Source organism: Myxine glutinosa, chromosome 1, assembly GCF_964187855.1.
Source record: "Myxine glutinosa chromosome 1, kmMyxGlut1.1, whole genome shotgun sequence".
NCBI classification, from domain to species: Eukaryota; Metazoa; Chordata; class Myxini; order Myxiniformes; family Myxinidae; genus Myxine; species Myxine glutinosa.
In genome coordinates this window covers 413,920,593-413,934,033 of record NC_136261.1, presented here as the reverse complement: position 1 = coordinate 413,934,033, position 13,441 = coordinate 413,920,593, and the positions used below count along the sequence as shown (strand labels likewise).

At 41.6% G+C, this 13,441-nt stretch overlaps 1 protein-coding gene across 1 annotated transcript; it reads left to right on the top strand.

Moving 5' to 3' along the window:
- The first annotated feature begins 1,008 nt into the window (after positions 1–1,008).
- LOC144889612 (uncharacterized) lies at positions 1,009–12,542 on the top strand. The gene is made up of 6 exons (XM_078770553.1): positions 1,009–1,247; positions 4,181–4,331; positions 4,423–4,590; positions 11,800–11,869; positions 11,994–12,161; positions 12,331–12,542. The coding sequence occupies exons 2-6, from the start codon at positions 4,276–4,278 to the stop codon at positions 12,364–12,366; spliced, it is 498 nt and encodes a 165-aa protein (XP_078626679.1). The 5' UTR covers positions 1,009–1,247; positions 4,181–4,275; the 3' UTR covers positions 12,367–12,542.
- Positions 12,543–13,441: the final 899 nt, after the last annotated feature.

Sequence of the window (13,441 nt, the reverse complement as noted above, 5' to 3'; positions counted from 1 at the left end):
GGTAGGTTTTGCCTGGGTGGACATATGTCCTGCAGGTAAACGTTATTGTTTTCCCTGAACCATCGGGCATGGCATGAGGTGGCATTGCCCCTTGCCATGAGATATTATATCTTAATTTTATTGTTTTATTATAAATCAATATTGATATGTTATGTCGGTAATATTACCATTGACACAGCAATCGGGGATTGTGGATCTTTGCCAGGATTTTTTTCTCGGTGATTTTAAGATTGTTGTGTTAAAACAATTATGGTGCCTATACCATGTCATCAATGACATGATTATGATTTTACAAAATTGTACATGTGAGGTTTATCTGTGATGGAATTTTCCTGTAATTCATATCAACGAATGCAGAGAAAATCAAAATTGTTCTGTGCAGACAGACAAACAAACGGATTTAAATGTAATATCCTCTTTTTTGATGGAGGTAATAGGATGAGTGGGAAGCATATTTTCGCTCCCTGGAGGGCCCCCAAGAGGCGGCATTGTGTTTCCTACTCGTGAAATGAGGAATTAGGGTGCATTGAGCTAAATGGTGTTCTATTGAATTTTAGTAGGATTTTTTTTTGGCTGATGTTTTTTTGTTGTGGTGGGTTTGGAACAACACACTATTGTTCTTTTGATAGAGCTTTTGATTTTCCATTCTCTTCCAGGCTCTTTTGTAAGACTTGATAGGAAAATGGATTAGAGTGGATATCAGAAGATTGGGAAATAACTGATTTTTTAGGGAAAATTTTTTTTTAGAGGAAGATGATTTGATTTTTTGATTTGATTTTGATTTGATTTTTGATTTGATTTTTGAGTTCATTCGAAGATAGTTTGATTAAAAATGTGATAAAATCCACATTGTGAAATCAATGTGGAATCAGAATATTTATGTTAATGTGAAGATACCTTCAAAAATGAGCAAGGTGGTAAGTTGACAAAAGTGAAGGAAAGGTCCGAATATATATTTTATATTTATGCTTAATATCTGGTGTGCCTTTTTGACAGAGAACACAATTACCTGGCCTCCGCAAAAGTGTTTTGGCTTTGGTGACAAGGGACCGATAGGTGGTTCCCCACCTGTCGGTGGTCATTTACCTGTCCGATCAGTTTGGGGATCGGTTGGTGAAACGGTGGTACAAAAAGGAGGTGTTCCTGGACTCAGCTGCCATCATCAATTGAAAGTTGGAGAGACTCTTCCTGGAATCACCAGTGAAGAACGACTGTCATACCAACCTCAGAAGACACACCACACAGCGGTTTGCCTAATACATTCCTATAGGCGAAATGGGAAATAGGGCCTGTCAGGGTAGAAAAGTTGAACCAGATATTCCACGAAAAGGTACTTGTACATATTCTATGTACAATCTTTATGGTGTAGAGGCCATTAGGGAGATCGAGAATTGGTATTTGTGGACAAAGGGACATGCCAAGGAGTTTCCAAGAAATGGTACATTTGAGCGAAGTCGATTGGATAGATTAGGACAAGAATTGAAAACTAGGAAGTAATAGGATAGGTAGCCCTGAAAGAACAGGCAATGACAAGGCCAGGTGTTTTAATTGTGGAAATATGGGACACTGGGGACGACGTTGTCCATATTCAAATAGGAGACAGGTTCATAGGGAAAAACCAAGATCAAGGGTACCAGTGCTTACTGGTACCTCAGACAACGATTAGGCCTTCATTGCTGCAGATCCCAAATGACGATTGGCCTCAACAGATAAGATCACTAGACCAACATGAGTAACTGTCGATGCTTCTTGTGTCTGAAAAGTTTTCGGACCAAGAATGATTTATTTTTTGCGTATTAACAAAATAATAATTAATTGATCAAATGCCGAAATTGGACATTTTTTGGAACATAGAATTAAAAGATCCAAGATTAGAGTTCATTCTGGAAGCCTCATATTTGCCAATTATAAATGTGGCTTTAGGGAGCATTTTGGGGGAAAAATTTTTTTTTTTTTGAATTTACAGAGTTTGGAACAATTGCTTTGCAATTTTTTTGGGGAACCAAGTGACAAGAGTCACATGATGATCAGGCGGGAATTTCGGACTAATTGCTTTGCATGATTGATTGGTCAGTGGTCGACTGACATGTAAACGGGTGTGTTGTCAAATTTGGATAAGTTATTGTGGGAACCAAAAGGGTGATTTCAATGTGGACATTATAGGGGTTTTCTAAGAATAAATTATTATTTTTTATCTGTTTGTGTAACTGCATTTCTAAAATTGAGGGACAAATTTTATGAAACACCCATCTTGATCTGCAAATAATGGTTCCAACGCAAACAAATATACATAATGTATGAATTTGTGTATTTTTTCTCTTAAAAGATTGCTAAAACTGACAGTGTGCCTCTCTTGAAATAGATAGTTTGATGTGGATGGGATTAAATATCCATAAAATCCGTAAAATAAAATAAAAAGACAATTTGATTATGAAGATAATCTCTTTTGTCAAGGCAGATGGAATACAAAGATTTGATGTGCTGAGTAGTAAGCAGCCATTAATTGATAGTAAGGAATTGTGAGTAACCTTGGGATTGCATTTTTGATAGAATTTATATGAGAATAAAAGCTATTTATGAATATCAGCTTCATGTTTAAAAAAAAATAAAAAATGTGGGAGTACAAAATTAGCCAAATTTGTAAGAGATCTTATATGGATTTATCAGAATACTCTGTCCACGGATTTTTGATATATATGAACTTGAATTTTATCAGCATATAAATTGTGTTGTGTTTATGTGTATTAGACGTAGATCATATGGGAAAAAAAGATTAGTAAAGAAAATCTTGCTGAAATTGATACCGAAAAAAAGGTAACACCAGATTTTAACGAATATTGATTTTCATAAAACAATGAATCTTTAAATGAATGTGATAAGGATAATATCCTCAATTTGTATTCATTAATTAATTGTGGGTAAAGGAATTAATTTATCGTAGTGGATTGTTAACAGCAGCCTGAAATGTCCTGAGAGTGTGCATCCATATAATTAGAAATCCCAGATTTAAAAAAATTTGGTGGAGGTCTTAAGTGGGAGAATACTTGCTTGGTAGATAAAAAGGTACTGCATGTTGGCAGCCACTTTTGCGGCCATTTAGGCCAAACAAATTGGGAGAAACTGTAATTGAATACATCATTTACAGATGAGTATTTGTAAAGTAAAAAGGGAATTTATTGATTTGGGAGACATTTTTCGAAGGTTTATTAAAGTGTTACAATATGACAGTTGGTAAGGAAAATTATTGGATGAGAATTAGATCTGTTATAAAATGAATTTGTTGACCCTTTGAAGTTAATTCTTAGAAATGTTGTTTAACTAGCATTTTGAGTTCAAATTGGAAATAGTTTGGTAGAGCCTTGGTTAAAACCCTTGAGTAGATCAATAAGGGTGATCCTGGACCACCAGACCATCCCATCTATTTACATGGGGTTTTCTCATATACCCTCTCTGCCACCCAAAAATCTTACCCTTTTTTCTTACGCCCTCTTTTCTCCCGATGTTCATCAATCTACCCAGTCTATCATTAACCCTATGATCATTCGATCATTCTACCAATCTACCCTATGGTCATTCTATCATTAACCCTATGATCACTCGATCAGTCTACCCTCTCTGAACATAGAGATCAACTCTCTGCCCATTCTTTCATTGATCCAACAAATATATTGTCATTCATCATTTTCTTTAATCCATCGATCCTCCTACTCGTCTCATCTCCATCCAAGATATTCACAAACAGAACCCGATCGCTATTCAGTCTCTGTGCTTTTATAAAGTGAAAAGTTTCCCTCAATGATCGAGTCTGTGCGCCACCAGATTCACAAATCATTTTGAGGTTATAATAGATGGTCTGTCCTCCAACGATGTGGCGTCCATCAAAGTTCTCAGACCATTCATAAATACTTTTCCTTCCTCCTTCTAGAACGCCCATCTTAAGATTCAATCTTTGATCAGTCTTCTCAATAGGAACTCCCATTAGCTTTTCTTTCTTTAACTTTTTACTTTTTTAACATTAACATTAACTTTTTAGATATTACCATTTATATACCAAGGCTACCATACTCGAACCTTTTCTAATTAATAGCTCACTTTTGAGAAATGACATGTTTTATGACTTGGATCACTTCCCAAAGGTTCTCATTGTTTCATTTCCTGTTTTTCACACATACGCCCTCAGTTTCCCAAATGCTGACAAGCAGTTCCTTCCCGAAAATACATTTTGTTCATTATAAAAAGCCGTATTCAGTTCAATTTTAAACATTGCGAACGAAGATGAGCTTGTATTATTCCAGTCTTTCCTCTGATGAAGAATACTCACCAGGACATTGGTAAGTTTCGTTTGGTGTTAAACACTGTTAATGAGAGCTTTGTATGTGATTAATTATATGACTCATGATATATTTTTTCTCTTTATTACAGCAATTCAAATATTGTGAATATCCTGGCAGAATTTCAAGTTATTCCTCAAGAGTTTCACAACGAACTGAATACGGGTTTGAACAACCTACCTCCGAGATGGAGGGCTCAGAATATTCACCCGACGAATGAATTTAATGTTTCACCGTTCTTAGAAGATTCATGTGAAAGGTATGATACAAAATAAAAAACGAGATGTGTGTGCGTGTGTGTTTCTGTGAATAAAAGAGAGAGATTGAATTGTGAGGAACAGAAATGAAAAAACGAGAGTGAGTGTGTGTGTGTGTGTGTGTGTGTGTGTGTGTGTGTGTGTGTGTGTGTGTGTGTGTGTGTGTGTGTGTGTGTGTGTGTGTGAATAAAAGAGAGATCTAATTGTGAGGAAAATAAATGAAAAACGAGATGATTGTGTGTGTGTGTGTGTGTGTGTGTGTGTGTGTGTGTGTGTGTGTGTGTGTGTGTGTGTGTGTGTGTCTGTGAATAAAAGAGAGAGATCGAATTGTGAGGAACAGAAATGAAAAAACGAGATTGTGTGTGTGTGTGTGTGTGTGTGTGTGTGTGTGTGTGTGTGTGTGTGTGTGTGTATGTGTGTGTGTGTGTGTGTGTGTGTGTGTGTGTCTGTGAATATAAGAGAGAGATCGAATTGTGAGAAACAGAAATGAAAAAACGAGATTGTGTGTGTGTGTGTGTGTGTGTGTATGTGTGTGTGTGTGTGTGTGTGTGTGTGTGTGTGTGTGTGTGTGTGTGTGTGTGTGTGTGTGTGTGTGAATAAAAGGGAGAGATCCAATTGTGAGGAACAGAAATAAAAACGAGATGTGTGTGTGTGTGTGTGTGTGTGTGTGTGTGTGTGTGTGTGTGTGTGTGTGTCTGACTAAAAGAGAGAGATCAAATTGTGAGGAACAGAAATGAAAAAAACGAGTGTGTGTGTGTGTGTGTGTGTGTGTGTGAATATAAGAGAGAGATCGAATTGTGAGGAACAGAAATGAAAAAACGAGATGTGTGTATGTGTATGTGTGTGTGTGTGTGTGTGAGGGTGTGTATGTGTGTGTGTGTGTCTGTGAATAAAAGAGAGAGATGGAATTGTGAGGAACAGAAATGAAAAAACGAGATTGTGTGTGTGTGTGTGTGTGTGTGTGTTTGTGTGTGTGTGTGTGTGTGTGTGTGTGTGTGTGTGTGTGTGTGTGTGTGTGTGTGTGTGTGTGTGTGTGTGTGTGTGTGTGTATGTACAGACTTGGCATTTAATATGGAATTTTTTTTTTTTCTTGACTTGGGTTTACTTTCTTAACTCAGTATATCAATCTGGTGAGTTTCTTTTACACTTTGGTGATTTATTTGTTAAAAGAACCATGTCACATTGTCTGTCACAGCAAGAAGTCAACAACAGGATTATATCACAGGTGGCATGGCAAAATGTACGGACAGGTCAAAATACGGACAATGTACGGACAAAATGTACGGACAATGTACGGACAGGCCTGACGTCTTTTCGAAGCTGCTCCATGCGCTCACGCTTTCGAAGCTAAGTGATATTTCTCAATCGTGTTTTTGTCGAGACTGTATCTATCATTCGGTGTATGTACCTATAGCGTATCTTTTGGAAAATTTTCGGTGCTAATTTTTCGTACATGTATACACAATCGTCGGTTAATGGTATCGAGTATTCTGCGGCCTAGTACTCGTAGGCTTGGACTACCGTACCGTCTCCGACCTTGTGGTTTGTTTTTCTCTCAGCGATTCGTCGAATGCGCTGAAATTATTTTCGTTCACTGTTTCGTCCCAGTCGTTCACCCCGTACCTCCTTGTTTAATATCTGTACTCACACAAAAAAAAAAAAAAAAAAAAACCCCCAAAAAAACTATTTCCTTCCCAGGTCTTATTCGTTTATTTGTTCTTTTTGTTCGTTCGTTCTTCGGTCGCGATCACGCGGTTAGAAATGTATAATCTCTCCCCTGAACAACTATTTTCTCTCATATATTATAACACCCTTTTCTTCTTTTCCTACAAAAGGATGCTTTCGTCTTGCTCACCAAATCTATTCATTCCAAAAAATATATATAATACCATCTCTTACAGTTCCTCCTTTCTACATTCCCTAAACTATCCAGAACTCCATCCCTCCTCCAGTGTCCTCAAACGTATTTTTGACTCGAAGGTCTCAAACTCATTTTGCAAAAAATGTTCGTTTCCCATGAATCGTACACTTTTCAAAATCCAATCTCACCCCTCCCCTCCAAATCCTCCCCATCTCCCATCCCTTTCAAATCTCCCCCCTTGCCCCTTCCCTCCCCTCCCTCCTAAACTCCCCCCACACCCCTCCCCTCTGAGACTCTCCCTCGCTCCTCCCCTCCTAGTCTCCCCTCTCACCCCTCCTCCTCAAAGCATCCTCCCTGCTTCTTCCTCCTTCCAACTTTCACCTTCATCTCCCCAAACCTTCTGCCTTGCTCTTCCCCCTCCTCAAATAACACCTCACTGTGCCTCACCCAATCTCCATCAAACCTTTTGTCCGCCCCATTCTTCCCTTTCTCCAAGCTATTCTGAAATCTCTGACACACCTTCAACAGCTCTCCCTACCTCTTCCTCCTCTTCCACATCTTACCCTACCCCTCCCCCCCCTGTTCTGGACCCGATGCTCCCCCTTCCTCTTCATTAACGGTATGGACCTCAAACATCCGGGGCCTTCGCTCAAACTTGACTGACCTCTCCATACAGGTTGCTTCTGACAAACCAGATGTGATCTGCTTAACAGAAACTTTCCTCCTTCATGATGTCTCTGATGCCTTGGTATCTCTCCCAGGTTACTCCCTCCTCCGGTATGATAGACCTGAGCCTCGTCCTGGAGGTGGGGTTGCTATCTTTATAAAAAACTCTCTTCCTCACTCGCCCTCCACTGCCCTCTCTCCACCTCACCCCCAGGAATACCTTTGGCTACGGCTTCCCCTTCGCTCCCACCTTTTGTTCATATGTTTGTTGTACCGTCCACCAATCAGCGATGACTCCATCTACATCTCACTGTCTGATAATATGGACCAACTTCTATCTACCCATCCCAACTCTCTCTTCCTCATATGTGGTGATTTCAATTGTCACCATGCCAGTTGGCTGGGTGTGGGTACCTCTCTCACCAGCCATGGCTCTTCAGCAAAGGACTTCTGCGACTCACTGGGACTGACACAATCTGTCAATTTCCCGACCCGGATCTCAGTCAACGGAGCATCTTCTCTTCTGGATTTGGTTATGACAAACTTCCCTGAAAATGTCTGCTGCTCTTCTTCTGCTCCAATCGGCTCATCTGATCATGTGCTTGTCAAAGTGGACATCTCTCTGACCATTCTCAGAGAGCCTCCTCAGCGTCGACGAGTCTGGCATTTCACTCAGGCCAACTGGCACGGTCTTCAAGCAGCCATCAATCATCTGGACTGGTCTCCCATCTCTACCGCCTCTGACATCAACTCATCCTGGGAATTCTTTCAAAGTAAATTGCTCTCTCTCATGCACAGATTTATACCATCTCGTCTTCAGTTGTCATACCCTTCCTCCCGTCCATGGTACACGGAATCTTGTGGTGAGGCTGTTGCCCTGAAACAACTTGCTTTCGTCTCCTGGAAAGCAAATCCAACGGAAGGAAATCTCATTTCCTTTCACAAAGCCCGAAACAAGTGTGTGTCCACCCTCAGGAGAGCCAGGAAACAATATCTCACCATTCTCAAGACCGAACTCTCTTATCTGTCTCCCTCTTCCAAATCCTGGTGGCGTCTGGTCAAATCTGTTTCTGGTGTTTGTTCCCCCTCCATCCCCTCCCTCACCTCAAACGGCTTAACGGCTGACTCCGCACGTGAAAAAGCTGAATGCCTCAACTCTGTGTTTGCCTCTAAATCTTGTGTCCCAAACCCATCCCTCTCTGTACCCACCGTACCCAGTCGTACCCAGCTGCTCCTGGACTCTGTGTCCTTTCCTCCTGACAAGGTGGAAAAGTTTCTGTCAACCCTCGACTCTGATTCTGCAACTGGTCCTGACGGCATCAGCCCACGGGTCCTAAAATCATGTTCTTCTGCACTTTCACTCCCTCTTTCTGTTCTCTTCACCCTCTCTTTTGCTCAAGGTCATCTGCCATCTGCTTGGAAATCAGCCAACATCACCGCTTTGCACAAAAAAGGTGCAAAAACAGATCCCAGCAACTACAGACCAATCAGCCTTCTCCCAATTATCAGCAAAGTCATGGAATCCATCATTGCTTCAGATATTAAATCTTTCCTCTTCTCCAATGGCTTGATCTCTGATCATCAATTTGGTTTCAGACCTGGTCACTCTACTCTGGACATGCTGCTTCTGCTTTCTCAACAATGGATGGAGGTCCTCAACGCCAAACAGGAAATTAGAGCTGTCTCCCTTGACATTTCACGTGCCTTCGATACGGTCTGGCACCCTGCTCTGCTCTCCAAACTCTCCTAATTTGTTATCCATGGAAATCTCCACGCATGGCTGGCGGACTTCCTCTCTGGTCGTAGTCAACGTGTGGCCCTGAATGGGTTTCTCTCATCTCCTCTTCCTGTTCAGGCTGGAGTTCCCCAAGGTAGTGTTCTGGGCCCTGTGCTTTTTCTGGTCTTCATCAATGATCTCTCTGACTCTCTTGAAAATCCTCTCTATCTCTTTGCTGACGACTCTACTCTCTGTCGCTCCATTCCTCATCCCTCAGATCGGCAGTCTGCAGCCTCCTCACTCTCTGCAGACCTGGACAAAATCACAGACTGGTCAAACAAGTGGAACATGTCTTTCAATCCTGACAAATCTCACACTCTTACAATGTCTCTCCGAAAGGACCGACTGGACAACCCTCCCATCTACTTTCTCAACAATCCTCTCCAAGAAGTTCTGTCGCTCAAGCTTTTGGGTCTCACTATCTGCCATGATCTTTCTTGGGAAAACCACATTTCCAAGCTGGCCTCCAAAGCCAGTCGCCGACTGGGCATCCTCCATCGTGCGAAGTCCTTCCTTGGCACACCTGAGCTCCTCACCACATACAAGGCTTTCATCCGCAGCTCAATGGAATACTGTTCCCCCCCCCTGGGCTGGTGCTCCTGCCTCACACCTTGCTCGGCTTCACGCTGTTGAGGCCAAAGCTTTCAGAATCATTGGAATCTCCTGCGATGTAGTCAACGCCGAGGGCCTTTCACTCACTCACCGCAGGCAGGTTGGTGGTCTTTCTGTCTTCTACCGACTCCTCTCCGGCCTTGCTCCCCCAGCTCTCTCTGTGCTCTGTCCCCCCAATATTCCTTCAGGTCGCACAAGATCTGCCTGCAACCCTCTTCTGGTTAAACTGCCAAAGTCTAGGCTCTCTGCTCACCTTCACTCTTTCATTCCCCTTTTCTCCCGCCTCTGGAACAAACTCCCCCACTCCCTTCAACCCACTCCTCCCTCCAGGTCTTTAAAACAGCTGTTCACCACCATCTCTTATCTTCCCCCATCGAAAACGTTGATCTTTTCTACCCCCGGTAATTCACCCCAGAGTCCTTGCAGTGTTCATATGTTTTAATCCTCTCCCACCTCCCCCCAAGTCCTCCCGATGTCCCTGCTCTCAAATGTTGTGTTTGTGTCCTTCCCCCTCTCTTTTGTGTCCTTCCCCCTCTCTCCCCATCTTGTCTACCGCTCCCCTTGTTTTTTGTGTTTTGTGTGTCGGTTTGTCTTTTTGTGTGATTAATGTTAGCTCTTTCACGAGCCTCGATCTTGTATACAAAAAAAAAAAAAAAAAAAAAAAAAAGGTGCATTTGATGATTGGCTTCACAGTCGGGTATACAAGGGTTGTTGCGTTCTGTATTAGTGGAAAACAACTGCTGCACGTCTCCAAAAGTTATTGCCGCTACCTCTGGAGATGGTCTGTCAACTCGACAATGCTGTTTGTCATGGAGTGGTGGCTTTACGAAATTACGGCATGAAACAGCGTGCTATTGCTCGGCAGTATGGCATCACTCAAGGTCAGGTGTCAAAGATCCTGAAACGAAATGCTCAGAGGGGTGTCCCTACTCCAATACCGAGGCCAGGACATCCCCGCAGAACCACAAGGAGGGATGATCGCCAGCTGCACCGTTTAGTCCGCAATGGCCGTACCAAGTCAGCTAATCGGCTTAGGCCTGAGTGGCAGCAACTGACAAATGTGCCTGAATCCAGAAGGCTAGTCAACCAATGACTGGTTCAAGCAGGCTATCGTGCCAGGCATCCCCTGAGAAAGCCATGCCTGACCAGACAACACCGCCAGCGCCGATTGCAGTGGGCCTGAGAGCACCGTCAATGGCAGCCAGGACACTGGAATCACGTGATCTTCAGTGACGAGTCTAGATTTCTGGTGTATCGTCAAGATGGCCACGTCCGAGTGCGCAGACAAGTGCATGAAGCCTACAACAAAGATTGTATAGTGCCAAGAGTCCAAGCTGGAGGTGGTGGGGTGACCGTTTGGGCTGCTTTTCATGCAGGGGGCAAAACTGACTTGGTTGTTCTGAATGGAAACCTGAACCAGTTCAAGTACAGGGCCATTCTGAAAGAAACATTGCTTCCATTTGCTCGTGCAGCCTTTCGAGGAAACTTTGTCCTCCAAGATGACAATGCACGGCCTCATCGTGCTCGCATGATCCAACACTTTCTTGCTGACCATGGTGTAGAGTATATGGAGTGGCCTGCCACGTCCCCTGATATGAATCTGATAGAGAACTTGTGGGCAGAATTAACGCGTCAAATCGACCACTTGAACCAGCAGCCGACCTCTGTGCGTGAATTGCAGCAGACTATTGTCACTGCATGGCAAGCGATTCCTGTCGAAACCTTGGCAAATCTCGTGAACAGCATGCCTCAACGTGTACATGCTCTCCTGAATGCTCGTGGGGGTTACACGAAGTACTGAACTGTAATTTTACTGTCCGTAATCCCAGTCTTAATTTAACTTTTGTTTTTGTTAAAAAAAAATTTGGCTAATGTGCAAAATAAAGAGATACTTCTGGAAAACGTACAGAGGTTTAACACAGTACTGTCCATGAATTGAGTTCGATATCAGTTTACATCACTTTCAAGGATCAATTTATTTGTTTCGAAATGTCAAATGTGGTTTTTGTTTCTTTTAAAGGTCAAATTAACACAATCTAGAATAATTTCAACATAATTCCAATGAACTTTTGGTTCTAAGACATCTTGAAAAGTAAGTTCACACCCACAAAAAAATATTCCATATTAAATGCCAAGTCTGTGTGTGAGAGAGAGATAGATAGATAGATAGATAGATAGATATATATATATATATATATATATATATATATATATATATATATATATATATATATATATATATGTTTTGTGTGGCTTTCTTCAACGAAGTAATTTCTCTTTTTTTTTGGTCTGTAGTATTAACCTCGAAGAAGACACAAACGAGATTTTGTCTCTTGTCCAAAACGACCATCAGAGTCTGACCCTGGTAATTCATTATTCATCTCTCTGACTGGCACCAATAAACGGGAGCTGACATTTATTTATTCATTATCAATACGATGTATCTTTTAATCATTTCTCCTCATGTTTTTCTTTCTTTTTTCAAACAGAATACAACACCTGTTGAGAACGATGACCACAACCACGATCACGACCTCGATGACCACAACTATGAGTGGGCTGCCCATGATTTACCAAAGAGTGGTTATTTCCTGCCAACCTGTGATACCCTAAATTTTCAACTCAATGATCTTGACAAAAAGCTTGATCTTTTAGAGGTATGTGTGTGTGTGCGATTGATAATGCTCATTATTTAAAATCGTTGTTGTAATCGCAATGCTCATATCTCAATTCACAATGCTCATATCAATTCATAATCACAATGCTCATATCCTCTCCTTGCTTCACCCTATATTAATATTTTCTCTCCCCTCTTGTCTTTAACAGAAAGATTCAAAACCTGGAGACATCTGTTGCCTTTGAATTCTGCTGGGGAGAAATTGATGGCTTGTGCTGGGGGGAATTGGAATATATACCTCAAGAAAAATGTTTTATTAATATAAGGATTTTTAGGTTTTCACTATTTATATATGGTTATATTTGTTTTGACTACAATTATTTCATTCTTAATTACAAAAAGAGAATAAAGGAAAAAAAGAAAGGGAAGTGCACCCCTGCCAAAGACCCTTCACCCCCCTCATCCCACCTCTCCCCTCCCCTTGTGTGTGTGGGGAAGGTGGGGGTGGGATGAGGAGGGTGAAGGGTCAAGGGTGGGGGCACACAGAGGGGTGGGGGATGATGGGTGTGGTCTGTGTGGCCGTGGTCTGTGTGGGCGGGGTCTGTGTGGGCGGGGTCTGTGTGGGCGGGGTCTGTGTGGGCGGGGTCTGTGTGGGCGGGATCTGTGTGGGCGGGGTCTGTGTGGGCGGGGTCTGTGTGGGCGGGGTCTGTGTGGGCGGGGTCTGTGTGGGCGGGGTCTTTGTGGGCGTGGCTTATGATTTTTATTTTTTATTTTTTTTATTACTACTAATTAAATTAACTCATCTGGGTGGGGTGGATAAAAGTATGAATGGTTGTTGTTTAATGGCTTATCAGTTTTGATTTTTGTAATTCTTGTGAGTAAAATGAACCCAAGATTTCTTCCCCATTCATATCATATAATTTGTAGGTCCAAGGGACTGTATCCATTACATCAATGATTTAAAATAATTCATTAGTCCATTTTTTTGTATAACCTTTCTCAAAATGACTTTTCCATCTGTATATTCTTACAATATCACCAACTTTGAACTTCGATTTTCTCAAATTAATCTCCTTTTCATATTCTAATTTTGTAAATGATTCTGACGGTTTTGATTTTGTTGATGAATGAACTGTAACATTGTCATTATCTACAATATCCTGAATTAAATATACCCATTGTTGAGAACCGAGTTGTGTGAATTTTTTATATAATTTCTCTTTCAAAGTGCGATTAAAACGCTCAATAACAACTGCCTTTCCTTCATTAAAGGTGCTGTATAATTTAATACCCTCCCCCTTAAGAAATTTCATAAATATT

Coding starts and splice junctions, on each gene's coding strand:
- LOC144889612 (XM_078770553.1), top strand. CDS start 4,276: ATGAGCTTGTATTATTCCAGTCTTTCCTCTGATGAAGAATACTCACCA. Junction 4,332..4,422: donor GAATACTCACCAGGACATTG/GTAAGTTTCGTT, acceptor TCTTTATTACAG/CAATTCAAATATTGTGAATA. Junction 4,591..11,799: donor TTAGAAGATTCATGTGAAAG/GTATGATACAAA, acceptor TTTGGTCTGTAG/TATTAACCTCGAAGAAGACA.